This window comes from Euphorbia lathyris, chromosome 6, assembly GCF_963576675.1.
Source record: "Euphorbia lathyris chromosome 6, ddEupLath1.1, whole genome shotgun sequence".
NCBI lineage: Eukaryota > Viridiplantae > Streptophyta > Magnoliopsida > Malpighiales > Euphorbiaceae > Euphorbia > Euphorbia lathyris.
Window position 1 is genome coordinate 46566835 of NC_088915.1, and position 21000 is coordinate 46587834.

At 36.8% G+C, this 21000-nt stretch overlaps 2 protein-coding genes across 5 annotated transcripts; both read left to right on the plus strand.

Annotated features, from left to right (window-relative positions):
- The first annotated feature begins 4225 nt into the window (after positions 1-4225).
- On the plus strand, positions 4226-9463 carry LOC136233564 (uncharacterized). 2 transcript variants are annotated; one of them, XM_066023268.1, is made up of 9 exons: positions 4226-5237; positions 7007-7062; positions 7140-7222; positions 7333-7411; positions 7695-7805; positions 8395-8504; positions 8959-9042; positions 9117-9154; positions 9233-9463. In XM_066023268.1, exons 1-9 carry the CDS (start codon positions 4283-4285, stop codon positions 9301-9303), a joined length of 1587 nt encoding a protein of 528 aa, XP_065879340.1. In that variant the 5' UTR covers positions 4226-4282; the 3' UTR covers positions 9304-9463. The 2 variants fall into 2 exon arrangements, 1 of the variants encoding a protein (XP_065879340.1); XR_010690900.1 differs by lacking the exon at positions 8395-8504.
- Positions 9464-14859: 5396 nt separating this feature from the next.
- On the plus strand, positions 14860-20799 carry LOC136234011 (uncharacterized). 3 transcript variants are annotated; one of them, XM_066023760.1, is made up of 16 exons: positions 14861-15108; positions 15289-15322; positions 15818-16022; positions 16140-16254; positions 16367-16522; positions 18054-18158; positions 19075-19158; positions 19254-19369; positions 19462-19563; positions 19654-19767; positions 19864-19920; positions 20042-20108; positions 20181-20234; positions 20300-20374; positions 20455-20490; positions 20561-20799. In XM_066023760.1, the coding sequence occupies exons 3-16, from the start codon at positions 16003-16005 to the stop codon at positions 20672-20674; spliced, it is 1215 nt and encodes a 404-aa protein (XP_065879832.1). In that variant the 5' UTR covers positions 14861-15108; positions 15289-15322; positions 15818-16002; the 3' UTR covers positions 20675-20799. The 3 variants fall into 3 exon arrangements, with proteins under 3 accessions (XP_065879833.1, XP_065879832.1, XP_065879831.1); XM_066023761.1 differs by lacking the exon at positions 15289-15322 and having other exon boundaries at positions 14860-15108; positions 16143-16254; XM_066023759.1 differs by lacking the exon at positions 15289-15322.
- Positions 20800-21000: the final 201 nt, after the last annotated feature.

Consider the following 21000-nt stretch of genomic DNA (forward strand, 5'->3'; position numbering starts at 1 on the left):
CTGTGATACCCAACGTCTGCCGTTCACATCCCAGAGTCATCTCTGTTATGGATCGTGTTACAACAGGATCAAAGCATCACATTCCGTAATCCAGAATCACTAATTAACATTCTTTTGAGTCTGAGGATTACTTATACCTATTAATACCAATGAGATGAACAGGTGACAAGGATGAATCTACCCATCCTGTTATCTCAAGTCGGGTCCCCAATCCTAATGAACTCCCTTTCATTGGATCCATGCAACTGTCCAGATTATCTGTATATCTGAAGCTTGTGAGATCAGCTTTCTGTCTTGACAGAAGACATTGTTACATGCAAGTCTCAACAATGATATATCAATCCTAAACATATTACTTGACTTGGGGTGGTTTTAAGTTTATTAGTTTATTATAAAGTTTCGTCTCACTCCATGCTTGTATGAACACTTTATAATCACTTTAAACAAACTTAGGGATTTCCTTTTGTTAGACTTATTTAGTTCTTTAAATGGGTTGCCTTTATATAGTTACGAAACCATATCTTATTAAAAACAAATGATATAAAGAACACTTCATTCATATTTAGTTTATATCCTAGAACAATTGTCTATAGGACACTAAACCCCAACAAGCTTCATCCCAACGGATAAACATCCTCTACGACTCCTTTCTAGCAAATAACCTTAAGATTAAACAAAGGCCGTGATATATGACTTTTGTAAGGCGGATATGCATGAGCTTTAGTGTGTTAGTAGGCTCTATATCCATTGGTTTAGAGAGATAATGCATATGGCGTATAAGCAAGACCATCCTGATGTTGAGCTTTCTGAACCAGAAGTTAATATCCTTATAGGGCAGAAGCCCTATATTATGCATCTTTGGAGGATCCAATAAGATCCATATATAAAGATATTTATGGTACAGAAATGCCCCTGGTTGAAGATGCTTCTGTTGAAGATGTTGGAAAATTTTGAATAAAATTATATAATTAATTTATATACCAACAAACACCTCCTTTCGTGAACAGTCGTGTATGTCGTCAAAAGTCGTGTTCGTATATGAACAGTCGTGCCTATCCGTGTATAGTCGTGTTCGTTCGTAAAAAGACGTATTCTTTCAAGTACTATTTATATAGAATGAATTGTCTAATTCACATTGTTCTTGTTTTCCTACTCCGGTGATAACTAGGCTACACACGGTTTGAGTTCGCTTGCGTAATTTGTTGTATCCTGGGAGACGATCGTCAATAACGACGACATCTGTCTCAATGAAACTGCTAATACATGCCTCAGATTTGTCTAACTCTTTCCTTTTAATTTCTAACTTTACTCCAAGGTAAAATTCTTTTGGGACTTATCAATTAAGTGAACGCACGCTTATCAACGAGCCGAAGGGAACCCACACCGAGCATCAAACTTTCAATTTAATGATCGATTCAGGTACCTCGTCTATATATCTGATATAATCCCTAAAAATGATGGAATGTTTTATTTTACAAGTTCACGACCTAGTTTTCAAGAGCACACCACTGGTTGACCAGAAGGATTCAAGAGATAAGCCCACAAGCCCTCTGAACTCCAACTAGTAAAAAATGATTGGAGAGAAGTGCTTCTGAGCCCTCTAAATACTAATAACCATGAAAATATACACACAGATTCTCCTACACTCTACATTGACTTTGCACCTTGGCTCATGCCTCAGACCCGCCCAATATCAAGTTACCTTACGAAAGCAAGGTGAGTAACTCCAACTCCTTTACTCGTTCTACAAACCCACTTTTAAACACACACACGCATGATGGTCATTACAACATCAAAGCTATGTAAGGATCCTTGTGGTATAAATCCCATATATTCGATACCTGGACTTACACCGAGATTGTTACTTGATAATGATGGGGTTAGTGAGTCTTTAAGCATTAGCTTTAAGCATCGTTCGTCATCCACCTGCACCTAGCAGCGACCATATGCTGCATGTTAGTGTGGGGTACCTGCATGACAAGAAGGTCAAAACCGATATATCTTAAGCAAAATTCACATAAATTTTACTCACATGAGAGGTCTCAAGAGGATGGAACACAACCTATAACCTCATATTTGACCTAGCATATCACTCCTCTAGGAACCCGTCTTCCCCATCAAGAGTGTGTGGTCCTAAGGGAGAGGTACTAACTTCCTTATCGAACCTAGCTAATCGGTCTCTTGGTGATTGCCAACTTGTTTGCATGAGCCTATGGGAACTGTGGTGTCAAAAGAACATCTGCTATTGAATACAAGGGATTCTCCACATAGTATCGTTGCAAATATTTGTAGAGATTTTCTGCATTGTTTTACTCTAGCGTCAGGCGGTTCTATCGATGGAATTGTGGTTAACAGAGATCATAGGTGGAATGCGTCGGACATTAGTTGCCTGAAGTTGAATATTCATCTAGTAATGTTGTCGAGATAGGAGGGGTCGATTTTTTTGGTGCTTTTTCTATTTTAAAAATAGATCGTTCTCTCCTCGTATCGACGAAGCTTTCATCCTTCAATGAGCACTCATGTTCATCCTTGATAGGGGATTGTTCAAAATTTTGATTGAAATGGATGCTAGTATGGTGGTCGGTGCCATGTGACTCAGGGCTAGATTACTCAATGTTTTGAGGTTTCAGTTACCTTTGATAAAGGTTCGCATAGGTAGTCAACGGCTAAATACCGCTCTCAAATTACTTATCACCACCCGTTTGGAACTTTTTTATCCTTTTCATAATTTTGATCAAAAACTGAAAATTCTCTCCAAAATCATAAACCCGAACAACAATAATTGAAATTATAAAAATAATTGATGTGTGACAATCCGAACCCTGAAAATGGATGATTACGAGTCGGAAACATTAAGATTTACATCTTTTTATCAAATAACTCATGAAAATATACATATTTTTCATGACAATTTTGTATTTTTCGTCACAAAAGATAGGAGATTTTTTCATTTTTCGTCACAAAAAATTAAATGATTTAGTATTTTTCGGCACTAAAAATTTTACGATTTTGTATATTTCAAAATTTGGCCTAAACGGATGCGATATACCGCCGGACCCATGACGAGAACGGATGCAGCATACCGTCCGACCCATGACGGAAACAGATGCGACATACCGTCCGACCCATGGTGGAAATGTATGCGACATACTGCCCGACCCATGGTGGGAACGGATGCGGCATCCGTTCCCGCCATGGGTCGGGCGGTATGCCGCATCCGTTTAGGCCAAATTTTGAATTTTCTCTCAAATTTTTTTTTCTCGATTTTAAAAAAAATTTATGCTAAGGGCAAAATTGTCCAATGTAATTTGGGAGCGATAAATAGCAAAACTCATAAGGTATCACATAAGTTAGTCTTTTTTATTAGAAAACCAAATAAAGTTGAGTGGTGTTGCCTTGTTTGTGGATTTGCCAATATTTTGTCACACTGAGCCTTACGTTTTTATCAGCTATTATGCTTTCTCACATAAACCTTTTAGAGCATCTCTATTAGAAGAGTGCTTGGTAATGTGACAATGGTTTTGGCAACTATTAAAGAGTTCCATCTATTGGAGTAGTGGTTGGTGTATTTGAAATTTTCAAACAATGTTGCCGCTTTTTAGCAACGTTTTGGCAAAGTTGCTTAACTTTTTGTTAATATAAAAAATTGATTTAGTTGCATACATTTTTATGACACCATTTATAATTAAAATAAATATATATAAAATAATGATTTGTGGGGTTATAGTGACAACTTTTAAAGTTGCTTATTATTAGAGTATTTTTTAACAAAAGTTGTCAAAAGTAATGTGGATGAGTTAGAAAATAAAGTATTATATCGGGATCGGAGAAAATAAAGTATTATATTTTAGTATTATGTGTTAAGTTCGAGCAATTTTGCTTAAAAACTAAGGCTTCAAAGTTAATTATGACCTTAAACTATCAAAATCATCGATTAGGTCTCTAAACTAAAATCATCAATTGAGTTCTCATCGAAAATCAGTCGATTGAACAGTTTCAATCCCTCTTCCCGATACCCATATAGAACCAACATAAAGATTATTTCAGTTTATATCAAATAATCATCGTTTCTGATTTTATAATAAGATATTGACTCAATTGATGATTTTGCTTAGTTGAATAATTTGGTTGATGATTTTGATAGTTTAGGACTCTAATCTACTCTAAAAAATTGAATTTTTATGATTAAAATTTGCGATTTATTTCGGACAATGAGAAACGCTAGTGGCTTAAAACCATGCTTAAACCTCAAACAAGAACGCGAAACATATGATCTGTAGCAATGGCCAAATCCCTTTCTCAATTCGTTCTTCGACCAAAACCAATGGCTTTCTCATCAACAATGAAACCCACATTCTCCTCATACCTAATTCCTTCAAAACCCAAATCTTTAAATAAAATTGTCTTCTCCTTTTCGCAGAGCCTATTCTCCACCACATCCACTCCATACCCTTTTCAATATGAAATGATCATCAGTCGCCCAACGCAGCCCCCTACAGACCAAACTCGCCGCAGACCCGCCAGGCTCAGTAAATCCGACCCAGATAGCTCCCCGGAGACAGACTCGTCGCGTAGCCCCAATTCAGAATTGGGTCTTGATTCATGGGTCGATGAAAAATTGTCTTTGGACAAAGATAACATGGAGATTGATAAGTCTAAGAGAAAATATTACAATAAGAGGAGAAAGCGAATGTACGGATCAGATTCTGATGATGATAGTAGAAATAGAGAGGAAGGTTTTGTTGAATTGAAGCCTGAGGTTGCTAAGCTTCGGAGTTTGCACAAGAGAGAGGAGGAATTGTATTTCTATGATACATTTGCTTATCCATGGGAGAAAGATAAGCATTACAAGATGGTTTATCAATTGGAGAAGAAGTATTTTCCTGACCAATGCCTTGATAAAGCTTTTATTGATCCTAAAGAATCTAATATGAATCCAAATGCAAAACCAAAAAATAGTATCAGAGTAGAGAAAGAAGATAAAGGGGTTGGGGTCCAAGAAGAGGATAAAAGGTTGCTGTTCTTTGAGGAGAAAGAGGCTGAGGCTGAGGCTGATTCAGCAAACAAAGATGTTACTGAGAGGAAAGTGGAGGAGTTCTTCAAGTGTCTGAAAAAAGTTCCCAATAAGAATAATGACATCAGCAATGGAGAACCGTATCTTGCCACAAGGAGCACCGAGCTTCCACCTAAGTGGGATGGTCCTTATGGAACCGTGGTGTTAGTGAACAAGCCTAAAGGTGAGTCAATACCTGCTTCTTCTGTTATTGGATTTCTTATCTTTATATACTTGTGGACGTTTTCACGGGAAATTTGGGAATTGTTAGTATATCTGTACTCCAATTTGATGAATGTAATCACTTAGACATTTGACTTAGAATTGCAATTTTAATACACTGCAGAGCTCATGTAAACTCTAGATGATAGAGCTCAGTACGAAGATAAAGTTGCATTTTTGTTTAACTACCCTTTCTTTGTCGACACATGTTTCGTCCCTTTGGGTTCGGCCTGGATACTCAAATGCTAAAGTCAGTATAATATAGAAAAGTATAGGAATGGAAGTGATAGTTAGCTTACTTGAAAAATGTCCACCTTAGGGTATATATATAGCTTTCTACAACGTCTTACCTTAATGGGACTTTGGGACTTAATTGAGCTGTTGCACCATTAATAATTAATGGCTATTTATTCTCCATTAAGTACCCTTTATTCTTCACTAGAAGGAATAGTTCCTTTTAAGTTTCCTTGTAACCGCTCAAATCACACATGTCAATGGAGATCCATTCTTTGTGGCAGATCCTTCTTATGAGTCCGGATATGCATAGCCTTTGGCATGTCTAACATGATAAGGTAATTGGAGGCGGATCCGTCAGCCCTACTTGTAGGCTCTTCTTGCTTCTTATCTTCCATTTATTTGTTCATTCACTAGAGGATGAGGACATCACGTATAAATTCGGATGTTATCAGATACGATGTAGGATATGATAAATGCTTGTAGTAATTGTTATTGAGCAATAGAAGGCTATTTTGCACGAAAACGGGAAACGAAACAAAAATGGATACCGAAAAACGTTATTTCTAAGAAAAATTAGCTAGGAAACAGTAATGGAAACGGAAACAGACATGAAACACGGAAACGCTAATGAAGAAGAGTTTCCGTGCAACATAGATAGAAGGGGATAAATTACTAAAGACTTTGACGAGGGAACTTTGCAATACAAAGCTGTTTTTTTTTGTCAGTGTTCTTCGTTATGAACGTTTTCATGCATTTGTGGCGTTCTTCTATTAAGTAGTAATGCATCTGTTGGTAATCGGACGCAACAGTGAAAAAAGCATTTCTTGTATATTAGTACTATATTTTATTAGGAAGACAGTTTCATTTGTTGTGTCATTTTCTCATAATACATTGAATCTGTTCTTATTCCCCCTTATCTGGTTTGATTCAAATTTTCACTTCCAACACCTTAATGAGCTGTAATAAAAAATATGAAAAGTGGCATCTTTTTTTTTTTGAAGAGGTAGTTCATCAACAAGTTCTACTGCATCTATGAATAATAGGTATAAGGCACTAGTGAATTGTTTTTGCAATTTCCCATCACCCTTGACCTGCATTTAGATATTTGTTCTGCAAAAATAATAATTATGCATGAAATGGAAATGTAGAATTTATCTTCATCCCTTGCTTAAGCAGGGACGCGTAGTGCACCGGGCAGCCCTTTTTTTATGTGGGATGCATACTGTGCAATTCTATTATAGTATTATACATGTTCCTGTTATGTTATTTCCTAAATTCCTTAATGTATCGCTTTGTTACTCTCTCAAGGTTTTGCTAGGATTAACTTGGCCCTAAATTGAAGCTAATCGCGGTATGAATATATAGATTCATGTCCTCCGCTCTGGTAGGTTTAGGGTCAGATATCATACATTATAACATCTGCTACATGTGCAATTTTTACCAACTCTGATCTTTATGTTTATCAGAAAAGTAATTCTGTGATGTTGAAACCAGGATGGACTTCATTTACAGTTTGTGGAAAGCTGCGTCGCTTAGTCAAAGTGAAAAAGGTGTATTTCCTATACTTAGTTGCCATTATCTGCACTCTTTGTTAAAAAATTCCTAATTTACCTAATTTTGGTTGAAGGTAGGGCACGCCGGAACACTTGATCCTATGGCAACTGGTTTATTGATTGTATGTGTTGGTAAAGCCACAAAGGTGGTAGACAGGTAAAAGCTTTCAGTTTTCTTTCTATATCCTTTATCCTAATTGTCCATAGACTAGAAATATAACTTTGTTTTGCTTGTGCTTTTGACCTCTGAAAGATATTTTTGTGCAGATATCAAGGCATGATTAAGGGTTATAGTGGTGTTTTCAGATTAGGAGAGGCAACTTCAACTTGGGATGCTGAGTCACCGGTGTGCTTTTACTTTTTATATTTTGAATAACAGCCTTTTCACTATGACATCATTACATTAAATTCATACTCATGATATGTTGCAAGATGCAGCCAATAACTTCTTCCTGAGCATACGCTCCATATATTGAACTGATTTACTGCACATAGCTGTTTCAAACCTTTTTCACTTGATAGTCACTAAAATTGTCTGGTTGAGAATGATAAATATTTCAATAGTTTGTGTTTTAATCTAATTACATCATCTGTCTCTTATCTTTACTTGTAATTTTGTTGTTGTTTAGGTTATCCAGCGTGAGCCTTGGGAGCATATCAGAGATGAAGATATAAGGAAAGCTGCTGCTTCTTTTAGTGGGGAAATATGGCAAGTTCCTCCAATGTTCTCTGCCATTAAAGTAAGAGCTACTGTTGTATAAGTGATGACTATGTGAGATAAGTAGCCAATGGTTTATAGATTTGCTGACGGATCCTTGATTGCCTTCCGTTATATTTATATGTATATTTTCGAAGTATACATGCTGTAAAATTAATTATTTTGAAAGATGAGAATGGATAGTAATATTAAAGCCCACAAGTAGGAGCTAAAATGAAAATGGATGGTAATATTGTTAATATATTTATGTACTAGCATCATGATGGATATATAAAAGAATACCTATTTTGTGTCCATTGCTCACAAAATTAGGAAATCAATTCCAGAGAGAGGTGAACTTGGACATAAGAATATTGATGATAAATAATCATGCCAGGTATAAGGGGTTAGTGTTATCAAATATGAGAACACAAGATTGAAACTGACTTGAAAAAGTAGGCGTAGGTACATCTGACTTGTTGATAAAGTCACATTTTGAATAGAGTTGTTTCAGAAACACTAGGTCAATATGAAGGTCAAGAAAGCAGGAATGCACATTGGCTTAGAAGGATACCCTGTTATACAATATACATACACTCTTTGTTTGCTCAGAGTTATGGTACCTTTGACAGGTGGGAGGTGAAAGGATGTATGAGAAAGCAAGGAGAGGAGAAAGCATTGAGCTTTCACCTAGAAGAATTTCAATTTTTCAGTTTGACATTGAGCGAAGCTTAGAGGACAGGTTCTTTTGATTTTTGCTTGACATCTATAAGCACTTGTGCTCTTCTAGAGAAACCCTTTTTTTTATGTTTGTCTACTGTGATCTATTACTTTCACTATTTATATGTGTCCTTAACTGGTTTGATTTGATTGCATAAGATAAGATGCCAGCAATTTTAGTATCCTTTATGATTAATTTTCAGGCACTTCTGTTTAAATTTTTAGTGTAGACAGAGGTCAACGATGTCTGTCTATTCATGAGAGCTCTTCCTATCAAAATTTTCAAACAAAATGAATTTCCATGTCTGTCTATGATTATTCAATTTTGAGAATTTAATTACATAAATAACTGAAATTTATTTGTAAATTCTATTTGATTATTTTCTTCCCTGTACTCTGGCAGATGGAAATTAGAAAACATATATTCGATCGCTCTGTGCAACTGGTTTGTCATTTGGTTTGTGTGATTGTTGCAGGCAAAATTTGATTTTCCGAGTGATATGTTCTAAAGGAACATATATTCGATCGCTGTGTGCAGATTTGGGGAAGGCTGTTGGGAGGTATACATATTGCAGTATATCTCTGTTATTGATGTGGTTGTTTTTCTTATTTGTAATTTGATTATGACTTGCAGCTGTGCTCACCTAACTGCTCTTCGAAGAGATTCGATTGGTAAGTTGTTTTTTTGGTGATATTTGAAATTGGAAAATAAAAGAGGGTTGTAATGTAATAAAGAATGAATGAAAACAGGAGAATACTCGGCAGATGATGGGTGGGACTTCAACGAGCTGGAAGAGGCCATCAATAAAAATTACATGTAACTGCTGCCTGCACATTTGAAAGCTTTTCAGCTGTAATACTGCCATCATTTGCTGGACTCTCAAGTATAAATCATTATTTAGTTGAACCTCTTCACATGTAAAATCTGCAATTATTTTAGCGATCTGATATCTTCTTTTTGGTGGAAAAACCAAACATTTCTATCACAACCCTCATCTCCAAACCCAATTAAACTTGCACACAACAAAAGTTTAGCTTCAAATAGAAGGAAGATATAAGAAATTAGTTTTTAGTTTTGAAGAAATTTTACAATATTTTTGGAGCAATACACCTTTCCAATTAATTGATGTCATATGCATAATCTCTTATGTTGTGGTAAATTACATACATAGTGTATAATTTTTACTTTGTTTCACATTTTGGTGTACAACCTTCATTTTTTCATACAATACTACCTCAATTTATGGGTGATTTCCACTAAAGTGTACATTCAGCACTACCATGATCCCACTCCTTGCTCGTTTCATAGAGCAACGTGTTAGAATGAGAAGAATGGAGAGGAACATAAGAAGGTGCCGCTTAGATAAGCATATCATCTGGAATGATATTGAGGTGATTACGTGCCACATGGAGTCATTGCATACTCAGATGCAAGAGTGCACTTAAGCAGGTGGTTTATCTAGAGGGTACGGCGAGTATACCCTATTCAAGCGACTCTGCGGATCATTGCAACATGAGAAGCTTTAGAGAATCTTAGACGCAACATGGGTAACTCACGAGAACAACTACAGAAAGACTGTGTGGTTGTTCATGAGCACGCTGGGAGATAGGGGTGTTAGAGTTCGTCGAAACAGTTCGACTATGACTCTGCGATCGGGAAAAGATAATCTTAACTCGTGTGTACACCAACACCTTGACTAGGAACATTGATGGGTATATTATACGTGTCATGAGATATGTTCCAGTAAGAAAGTCATACTTTGGCGGCTAGGTAGTGGATGTGTTCAAAGGTTATAGGTTAGGACCTATTTTTTAGTGTTTTCGGATGAGTTTTAATGTTCTGGTTTTGAGTACATGGGGTGAATAAGCTCGATAAGGCTTTGAAAGCCAATATTGATTACCGAGGTTCCCTTTGCCCACTATCCTCCTGGGAAGACCTACTCGAATCTGGTGCGTACTTAGCAACTTCTCTTGAAACAGAAAGGATCGGCTATCGCCTTGCTTAAACTTACTTGCTGGCTGGCAGGTCTGACTTGCTAAGCTGAGAAGGAGGAGATGCTTGAAAGTCGATGTCTCAATGTTCCCAAGAGTAGCATCGAGCCCCGAAACGTCAAGCCATGCTTCAAGCTAAGTCAGTCGGGATCTAATTTATTGCTAAACTGAAGGAACGATCTCGAGAGGGAAACAGCCCGGATCACCAGCTAAGGCCCCTAAATGACCGCTCAGTGATAAAGGAGGTAGGGGTGCAGAGACAACCAGGAGGTTTGCCTAGAAGCAGCCGTGATGTTCATTCATTCAATTCACATAGGTATAGGGCACGGCGAGGCACTTTCCTGCGCTCGGGACAAGGTTGGTAAGCATACCTCTGGCTCATGTCAGATTGTGGAGCTGTTCTCCTTCCATCCTCTGGAGACAGCCGGTAGAGAGTCCATGCAGAGGTCTAACGATGTCGGTGCTCCGGGCAACTTGTCCCAAGGTATTTCCTAGGATTAGATACGCATTTGATGAGAAGAATGAGCGAATTAACAGATTTTGATCTGTCAGAGTTCTTCGCACCACTGATATCTTACTTAAGATTCAATTCAAAAGGCCCTACTTATGTTTCGCAAGCCTTTGTCATTGTCAGTCAACTAAGTAGGGCCTCAGGCCCCTTGCGAATCCATAAATCTGAAGAGCATGCCGCAACAAAAGGATGGTCCCCTATGCATTTCATTCTTTCCGGAAGGGAAAAAAAAGAAAAGTACCCCCCATCATGGTGAACCTCTCCTTGTGATCGGGATGAGGTAAATGCCTCCCAGCCGGGGGGCGGATCGAATCGGAGTTTCCTTAGGTAGCCGCCGACCTACAGTTATCCTTAAACTTCCGTGCTTGGTGGAGAAGAAGCGAACAAAGGTACGCTCGCTTGCTGTCTTGTTCTCTGCCGCGAACTGGGATCGCTCGCCAGCTAGGTCAGATTGGAGCAACTTTTTTTGAGAACTGGCTTTAGACCCAACATTCTTACCCGGGACCAGTGCCAACATTCTTACCCGGGACCAGTGCCAACATTCTATGCCTATTCGGCGAAGCTAGAACTTAGTTTTGTCTAATCAGCCTAACAGGGTTTTATCCCATTTCTTTTAGAGTTCGTAGAATCTATTATTTCCTACGGTAAACTTATGGGCCGCCTTTCCCGCTTAGGAACCCTAGCCCGAACCGCCTATGAGCCCTAGGACCATGGCTTTCTTCAGGCAGCTTATTTAGCCTTGTTTCTGCATTTAAGGAAGTATAAATTTTTTTTAATAAGATCGTGCTTCTTCTTCGTTTACTACATCGGCAATAGGATCGTCTCGTTGAGTATGAAAGGAATAGTAGCAACCAACGGTGTGAAAGCGTCCGTTCCGTTCGTTACGTTACCTAAAGATTTCATTGACAGCTCGAAGGGAACGTGGGATATGGCAAAGTTGGAATATTTTATGATTCCATCGGATGTGGAAGAGGTTAGGAAGATTCAGTTGAGTTGTCATCTCCCTCCGGATGAGTTATACTGGGGGTTAGAAAAGAGGGGTAGTTTCATAGTGCGTAGTGCGTATTACTTGGCAGAAGCAAATAGGCGAGCAGAGGGATAATCCTGAAATGTCAACTCAGGATCATACTAATTTTCGGGACCTTTGGCGGTTAAATCTTCTTTCTAAAGTATTACATTTTGTCTGGAAGCTGCTAAAAGGAATCTTTCCTTGCTCAACGGAATTGTTCAGACGAGGGATTAACTGCAATTACAATTGTCAGGTATGATTACATTCCGCCGAAACTATGTATCATATACTGTGGCGAATGGGGTGTGGAAGATGGCAAACCTGTCTATACGAGTAGACAAGATCCTATCTGAAGATGTTCGGAGCTGGCTGGACATTTGTGGAAAGGGACTGCCTGTGGAAGAAATCAGACGCATGGTGGTCATTCTCTGGTGGTTGTGGTATCGACAGAATAAATTTCTTCACGAGCACAAGTGGATTGAATCAAGGATATTACTTAACAAGGTTGATGCTTTTATTTAAGAATACGGAACTGGTATGGATGCTACTTCTACTAACCCGACAAATGACCCACTTTCTAATTCACTAACCCGTGGACCTGCAAGAGTATGGAATCCTCCTCCGAGTGGCGTTATGAAAATCAATTGTGACGCCAAAATTGGAATGAATGGCCATACGTGTAGGGTGGGGTTGGTCATTAGAAATGCGACATGTGAGATTATAGCGACTGTTGGAGTTTCGCTTGGTGGTTGCACTTCAGTAGAGGAGGCGGAGCTTCAAGCCATTCTTGAAGGATTACTCCTTGCAAGGAATTGTTGCTTTAATTGTATCATTGTTGGATCTGATGCCCAAATTGTCGTGCAAGCTCTACAGAAAGATGACTTCCCGAAGTCCTATCTCTTTTTCCTGTACGAAGATGTTCATAAGTGAAGCTCTATTTTTCGTAGTTGTACTTTCTTTTTTCTGCATAGAGAATGCAATAGAGTAGCCCATTCCCTTGTTGCATTGGCTGTTGATATAAATGAATCGATTGTGTTTATGGAGGACTCTACCCCAATTTAGAACCTTGTATGTAATGATGTCATTCTTGTTATTCATTAATATAAGATTACTGTTTAAAAAAAACTATTCATCTATCAATTACAATAACTATTAATCAGTGTAATATTTTATCTCAAAACAGTACTGAAGATAACTTATGTTTTTTAATCAAAACTAAAAATAACTTATTACTTAAATATAATAATAACTTAAATATTATCAATAAAAAATTATATTACTATTTTTTTAATAAAAAATTATATTACTATCAGATACGTGTCTTTCTATGGCAAACCCAACACCAAGCCGTCATGACAAACTCAACCCGCTTCAGCCGTCGGATAACTGAATCGAATGCTTGCTATGAATGTGGAGAAGTCGAGTCAATAATCCATACTCTTCGCGTCTATTACGAAGCTAGAACTGTGTGGCTTGAGCTTCTTCCCCGACACCTAATGTCTACTTTTTTCCATTCAGATTTGATTAACTGGCTCCGGGAGAACAGACACAGTAATTACCGGATTCATGGCCTCGGCTGGTCGACCTGCTTCGCCCTTGCAACCTGGTGGATTTGGAAGTGGAGAAATTTAAATGTCTTTGAAGAGGATAAAATCCGATATAACAAGGCTGAACATATTCTAACTTTTGCAGTAGAGTACCTTAAAGCGTTAAAGAAAGGAGACCCTAACAGGATCAATTTAAGCACTTGTTGGGTCAAATGGCACCCCCCGGAGGAGCCTTAGATCAAACTAAACTCTGACGGGGCGTGCAAAGGAAGCTCAGGGAAAATAATGGCGGGCGGCTTGATGCGGGATCATTTGGGGAGGTGGCTAGGTGGATTTATGAAGAATATGGGCACTGGCTCGGTCCTTCTTGTAGAACTGTGGGGAGCTTTCCACGCGCTTGACATGGCATGGAGGAAAGGATTTAGCAGAGTGATTGTTGAATTGGACTCTTTAGATGCCGTTAAAGCCTTGGAAGGAGATACGGATTGTCATCACCCCTAGGCTTGGCTTTTATGGAAGATACGAGAGATACAGAATAAAGGTTGGGAGGTAAGGTTTAGTCATACTTACCGTGAAGGGAACCAGACAGCAGATTGGATGACAAATTTCGCAGGATAGCTCCAACTAGGGTATCACGAGTGTGATGCGCCTCCTGTAGACCTCCAGGCTATTCTTGATAGAGACAGGTTCAGTCAATTGACTAGAAGAATAGAGTTACGTAGTTTTTTTTTCTTTGTTTTGTTTTGCTGGACTTAACCTTCCTTATCACAACAAAAAAACATAAAATATAATAAAATTTTATATTACTATTAGTCATAAAATTAAACTTTATTAAATAATTTGTACACACAGACATCCTACTAGTTTAATATTTAACCATGCCTCAAATATAATTTTTTTTTTTTTTTTAATCTTATGCCTCAATTTTCAAACACTTCAAAAGTAGATTCTGAGGATAATTATACAATATAGATAGATTCGAAGAGTTCGTGTGCCAAATTTATGAGTTTCAAAATTTATTTGGGGAATTAATTCTAATTTAAAAAACTTAATTACAACAAATGTAAAATAAATAAAGAAACGTGCAAAATATTGGGGGACAAAATATAAAGAAAAAAAAAGCCTCTCTTTCGTTGGAGTCCCACTCACAATATAATCAATTTCAAAAGTTAAAATGAAAGAGAAAGCAGGATTTGCTACATTCACTCACACCTTAACACTTGATCGAACGATTCTCGAAAAGGGCCCTACAATCGAAATGAAATCTGAACTCGCTCACTTACAAACTTAACCTACGATAATATACCACAACTAACCAAAATGGGAAAAATAATTACGAAATAGGAAAGACAAAAAAGGAAAATAGTTGCAGGGAGGAGGGAAGGAGAATCCAAACATTAAATCGCTCTTTCTTCTTTATTCCCAATTCTTCTTCTTCTTCAGTTATTATATGAAAAACAAAACATTCCTCAAACATAACGAAGAAGCTCACAAACAGAAGCTTCTTTCCTCCATCCGAAAGAGGATTCACAGATTCAATATATTTCCCACTCACCTTCCGATCAAAGTAAGCCTCATTTTCCTCTTTTTCCATGGTTGTACAATGTTTTCATTTCTATTATTATCAATTAGCTTTCGACCGTATTTCTGTTTGCTTGATTCTCAACTTTATATTATATTATATGGTGCGACTTAACCCAAGGTTGATGCTTTGTTTTGCCTTTATATGTTTGTACCTCAAATTCAGCTAATCCCATGCTTTCTCTTCGATGAAAACAAGGGTAAGGGTTGCTTCTTTTGAATGTTAATTTCGATTAAGGTTTAGAATCAGCTGACCATTTTGGTATACAAGTGCACATGTTGGTTGGTTGTTTGTTGTTGCACATGTTTTTCTTGAATGATATTTTATTTTATTGGTGGTTGGAATGTTTCTGCATATTTTGATGTGGGAAATGCTTTACCTAATCTATGATCTCTATAATTTAAGGGAGAGGTGCTCACTGATTTGCATCTGGAATTTCAAAAAATATCAATTTATTTGTGTATAAAGTTTACTGGGAACAGAAAAGGGAAACTAGTGCTAGGAATGATAAGGGGTAACTGAAGCTTTTTCTTTTTCTTTTCTTTGAAAAAAGTGAATGAAGTCATATATTTTTGCTCATGTTTCATTTGTTGGAGAATAGAGAGCTTCCTTTGTGACATCTGCCAAGTTTCAGCATGTAATTTTTTGGTTAGTTTTTCTATGGGGTGCAAACACTAAAGTAAAGTTAATGCAGGGGATTGCTTCTCAGCTCTTGGACTATTCTCTGAAAGCAATTTTGAAGTAGGTGGTATTGCCATGCAGTTCATGTTATCTCAAGCCGACTGAACATTGCAAACTTGATGAGCAAGTTGAGCAGCTACTATTTTCAGGATTTCATACTGTATATTTTGCTTTCTAGAATCTGAAGATTTGACTATAATGCGGTTACCTATCCGGAAGTATGCTTCATTCCTCGAACATTTATATTGATGATTGTATTTCCCTCCTTCAGATAAGGAGACGTTTGTTGTTTAATAATGAAAGCAATTTAAGAGAATTTGTTCTCTTTTCTGCAGCAGCGGATATACAAGAAAACCTAGTGAGACAATGAAGCTTTTCATGACGACATTTGTTGGAATTGTTTTTGGCTTCTTTTTAGGAATATCATTTCCAACACTTTCATTATCTAAGGTAAATATATTCTTTTATTTATCATCCATCCATGTAACAATGTTTCTCATTCATTTGGTTTCAATGTGGCTAAAATTCAGTAAGCTCATCTTACAATGTTTCAAATTGATAGATGAGTCTTCCATCGAGTCTATTTCCTTCCATTGATCTAACATATATTGAGGACAAGTACTCTGATCTTTCAACCCATGCACTGTTCAATGCTCTATCTTCTCTGAAGGGCAATAAAGACAACTCTCCCTTGCATAAATATCATGATGATACTAAGGTATGTACTACTTATTTTATTATATACTCTTGCAGTAAAGTCTCAGCTGGTTCGTTGTCTTAAGAACAAGAGTCTGTAGCACCCCCAGATGCAACTATACTATTGTTATTAATCATTTTCAACAAGTCCTATATAAAGAGAAAAGTGAAAAACCAAAAGCCTGATTTTAGTTTTTGATGGAGAAGAGTTTTGGCCAACTTCTGTAAGTAGTCTTGAAAATAGCACTTTAAGGTTCCAGTTCTCTTTGAATTTGAGTACATGAATCTGAATTGAGATGATTTCTTTGAAGAATTTATGTTTCATTTTCGGGCAATTTAAATTGATTGGTGGCATCATTTGCCTTGATTTTTCTTCTTTAAAATATAATTGATAATGAGGTTGACTTCATAGAACAGAGTTGCTTGAAATGGATTCTTGAGCAAGCATAAATCCTAGCAGCAGAAACATTTTGGCCTATCCTCCTCTAGTCTTGTCTCTCATCTCATCTAATCAAGAAACCTCCCTTTTTCAGTTGTTATTTCTGTGGTAATCTTTTGCGTTCTGTTTGAGCATATCTAGAATGAGGAGTACTCCAGTGCATTTTCTAAAAATAGGAGCATAATTTGTCCATCAATCTCAACTAGTTTGACTAGTTGGAAGAGCACCACTTAAAAGGCATTGCCTCCTATTATTAAATTTTTGTCCATAAACATCAACTGACCCTCATTTCAGAATTTTCAATTCATTTAATTAGTTCTATTATTAATTGATTTCTGGCCTTGCTGTTTTATGGCTGAAATGGTTTGTCAAGAGATATCCTTGAAGCAAAACATTTTTCCCAACCAAATAAATATACTGTGTGATTTTAAAACCTCTTTTTTTTTGCGTTCTCTCTGAACAAATTTTGATAGTCACCCAGTGGGGTTACTGGAGTATGAATTGTTCTAGCACCTAAGATACATAGCTTTCCTTATCTAGAAATGTGACTTAGTCTATTGCATGGTGTGCATAATTCAATTGTCTAGAGTGTTCCATTGATTGCTTAAGTTATGTAACAAACGTCATGCTAGCATACATTCATATATTGAGATGAAACAAAAATGACCATAAACTTATACTAAATACTTGTAAGCATAACAAGTTACTTTCAATTGAATTAATGCAAATATGGTTCAAAATAAAAAAAAATAAATTTGCTATATTGACTTCTTTCAATGTTATCCAAACCCAAAAGTTTCTGCTTTAAGAAAAAAAAATCCTGATCTTTTTTGTGAACAAAATTTTCTCTATCCATGGTTTATACATCTTATAAAATCAGACTTCTTTTTTGACTATCCATATTATCCAAATTGCAAATTAATGTCAGTGCAGCAATTTCTGGTACCGGTGCATTACTGTGCCATCGTCATTGTTGCATTGCATTGTGAAGTTATGATTGCACAGAAATAGTGGTGCGAGAGATCACATTTTCTTAGTCTGATTATTGAATTATTGAATAAGATTTTTCTGCAGACTTTGTGGCCTTGCTAATAATCCCTTGGTTCTCATTCAGATCTGGGTTCCAACGAATCCTCGAGGAGCAGAGAGACTTCCTCCTGATATAATAGTACCTGAGTCAGATTTCTACCTCCGCCGACTGTGGGGTCTTCCTGATGAGGTGCTCAACTCTCAGCATGACTCGATATGAAAGATATGCTATAGCTGTAACATCATGTCATGGGTCTGGCTGTCAATTATCAAATTCATGTATATTTTTTTATTAGCATGATGAGAATATGCGGAAATATGCATATGAAGAAGTGGTATAAGAATGCTTGGACTGGAGTTGGGGGAAAGTTGCTTAGTCTTTGTAGAATATCAAGTATTATCCATGTTTTAAGTGTTTGTTAATTATCTGGTTGACACTTGAACTGAACACTATTTGCATCTTAGCGACCCATCTGGCCTACACGAATTGAATTCAAACTTTAGACAATCAAATTGGCATGTAGACAAAATTTTAGTTATTCTTAATGAAGGTTAATATAATTCATTTTCTCTTAATCAATGAGGTTCCTAAAACACAACCTCCTAGGAGTTTGCCAATTATGAGTTGGGCGCAAACCTGGTTGCTTCGACCCTCCTTTTGAGGAGATTTGAAACCTATGGTAATTCCTAGAAGAAAGAATCGTATTATTTCTTAAAAATCTTTCTTTTCATTCCAAATCCCATTTGTGGGGTTTTTTTTTTTTTTTAAAGTCGAGGGTGGGAGAGGAAATGGGATTATGAACTTTTCTGAAGAAAGTCTGAAATGCATGTGAGGTAGTAGAAGTGGATACAAAATCTTTGCCTGTACAGTCTCTTTAAAATAGGATGTATGCAAATAGCCCTTGTTGCATTAAGCTATATGTAGAATCCTTTATTTATTTGTTTCTTATTTTTAAATTTTTTCCTTTTGCCTGCTATCCCATTGAAATATTAAAATGTACTTTGTTATTTTTTTTCTCAAATTCTTAAGAATTTCTCATGTAGACACGATGCTGATATTTTCTTCTGTAACTTCAATATTTTATTTATGGAGGTGGCATTTGCAGGACTTATCCAAAAAACAAAAGTACCTAGTTACTTTTACAGTTGGTTACAATCAAAAAGAGAACATTGATGCAGCAATTAGAAAGGTTTAATTTCCATTGTATCTCCTCTCTCTCTCTCTCTCTCTCTCTCCATCTCAATTCTGCTTGTGCCTTTTGTAATATAAAATATATATCTGCAGTTCTCAGATAACTTTGCTATTGTATTATTTCACTATGATGGCTGGACGAGTGAATGGAATGAGTACGAATGGTCGAAGCGAGCTATCCATGTGAGCGTTCGCAAGCAAACTAAATGGTTAGAATTTAGCTCTTGTTCTTGAGTTTTCAGTTGACCTGAACGGATTGCAAGTTGTGTTTTTCTCACTAGCTTCCTGAACATTTATCAAGGTGGTATGCAAAACGTTTTCTACATCCTGACATTGTTGCACCCTACGAATATATTTTCATGTGGGATGAAGATCTTGGGGTGGATAATTTTGACGGAGAGGAGTAAGTTTGGATAATCTTTGTTCCTGCTTGAATTTAGAATACTGTTCAAGGAAAAGAAAGTTTGAGTTTTAATGCTTTTCTCTGTTTCAGATACATTAAATTAGTGAAGAAACACAGTTTGGAGATTTCACAGCCTGGTTTAGATCCAGTGAGAGGAACAACATGGGCAATGACAAAAAAGAGAGATGACTCTGAAGTTCACAAGTACCAAAACACTAATCTATATTCACTATTCAGTTGCTAGTAGTGTTTGTCCTTCTGGCTTGATTGCTCCCTTTCTTTTTTCCTCTTTTCCTTTAGGGAAACTGAAGAGAAGCCTGGTTGGTGCAGTGACCCGCACTTGCCGCCTTGTGCAGCGTATGTGAAATGATGTTATCTAATTAGCAAAATGAGTGTTTCATTTATTTTTTATTTTTTTTTGTAACTCCTGCAAATAATGAATGATTGGGTTGTCACATGTAAAATACAAAATGAGCAGATTTGTGGAGATAATGGCAACTGTGTTTTCTCGGGACGCATGGCGTTGTGTCTGGCATATGATTCAGGTAACGGTCTTAAGTTTGGGTCCCTTGTGTATACTATATATAGTTATTCCTGAAAATGTTATGATTTTGCAGAATGACTTGGTTCATGGATGGGGTTTAGATTTTGCAATGAGGAAATGTGTGGAGGTGAGTAAGCAGTTGTTTGGTTCCATAAAAGTGAATGATTTAATTATTTATTTGTTGTGAAACAGCCAGCACATGAGAAAATAGGAGTGGTAGATGCTCAATGGATTGTTCATCAAGGTGTTCCATCGCTGGGGAACCAGGTAGAACAGAAAGCAATCATGAATTAGGAGATGGTTGTTTGAAGTGATTTTTATTTTTATTTGTATTCTGATTTGGACAGGGGAAAGCATATAATGGGAGGGCACCATGGGAAGGGGTAAGTAATAAAATGTTTGTTATTATTGTATTGCAAAATGTTAGTAGAATGAAAAGAAATGAAATGACAGGTGAGGGAGAGGTGTAGAAGAGAATGGGCAATGTTCCAAGATCGAATGAATAATGCAGAGAAATCTTATTTTGATACAATGGGAGTTGATCCTCGCAATGGAACACTTGGTTAGAGAGATGAAAGTAATTGCTACACATTTAACATAATAATTAAATATTCTAGTTGTACCACATTGTCTCTCTATGTTAATACACTTCTATATTTTATTTTCTATTTATTCATTCTTTTAAGCCTTAATTCTCCCTCTATTTTCATCCTCCTCTTTTTCTTTCTTAACCTTTATCCACTCATTTATTATTATTACTATTATCAGATACATGAATATTAATCATGGGAATTGCAATATTCATCTAATTTCCCACTCTCACCATTATCTGGTTACTGGTTAAGTAAATTTGATTTAACTGAAACAAAAAGGAATATAGTTTTTCAACTCAA

Excerpts from the sequence above, each read along its gene's own strand:
- LOC136233564 (XM_066023268.1), top strand. The coding sequence starts at position 4,283 with ATGGCCAAATCCCTTTCTCAATTCGTTCTTCGACCAAAACCAATGGCT. Across the intron at positions 7,063-7,139 it reads GCTTAGTCAAAGTGAAAAAG|GTAGGGCACGCCGGAACACT; the intron begins GTGTATTTCCTA and ends TTTTGGTTGAAG. Across the intron at positions 8,505-8,958 it reads GAGCGAAGCTTAGAGGACAG|GCAAAATTTGATTTTCCGAG; the intron begins GTTCTTTTGATT and ends TGATTGTTGCAG.
- LOC136234011 (XM_066023760.1), top strand. The coding sequence starts at position 16,003 with ATGCGGTTACCTATCCGGAA. Across the intron at positions 16,023-16,139 it reads ATGCGGTTACCTATCCGGAA|CAGCGGATATACAAGAAAAC; the intron begins GTATGCTTCATT and ends TCTTTTCTGCAG. Across the intron at positions 20,109-20,180 it reads GTGTCTGGCATATGATTCAG|AATGACTTGGTTCATGGATG; the intron begins GTAACGGTCTTA and ends ATGATTTTGCAG.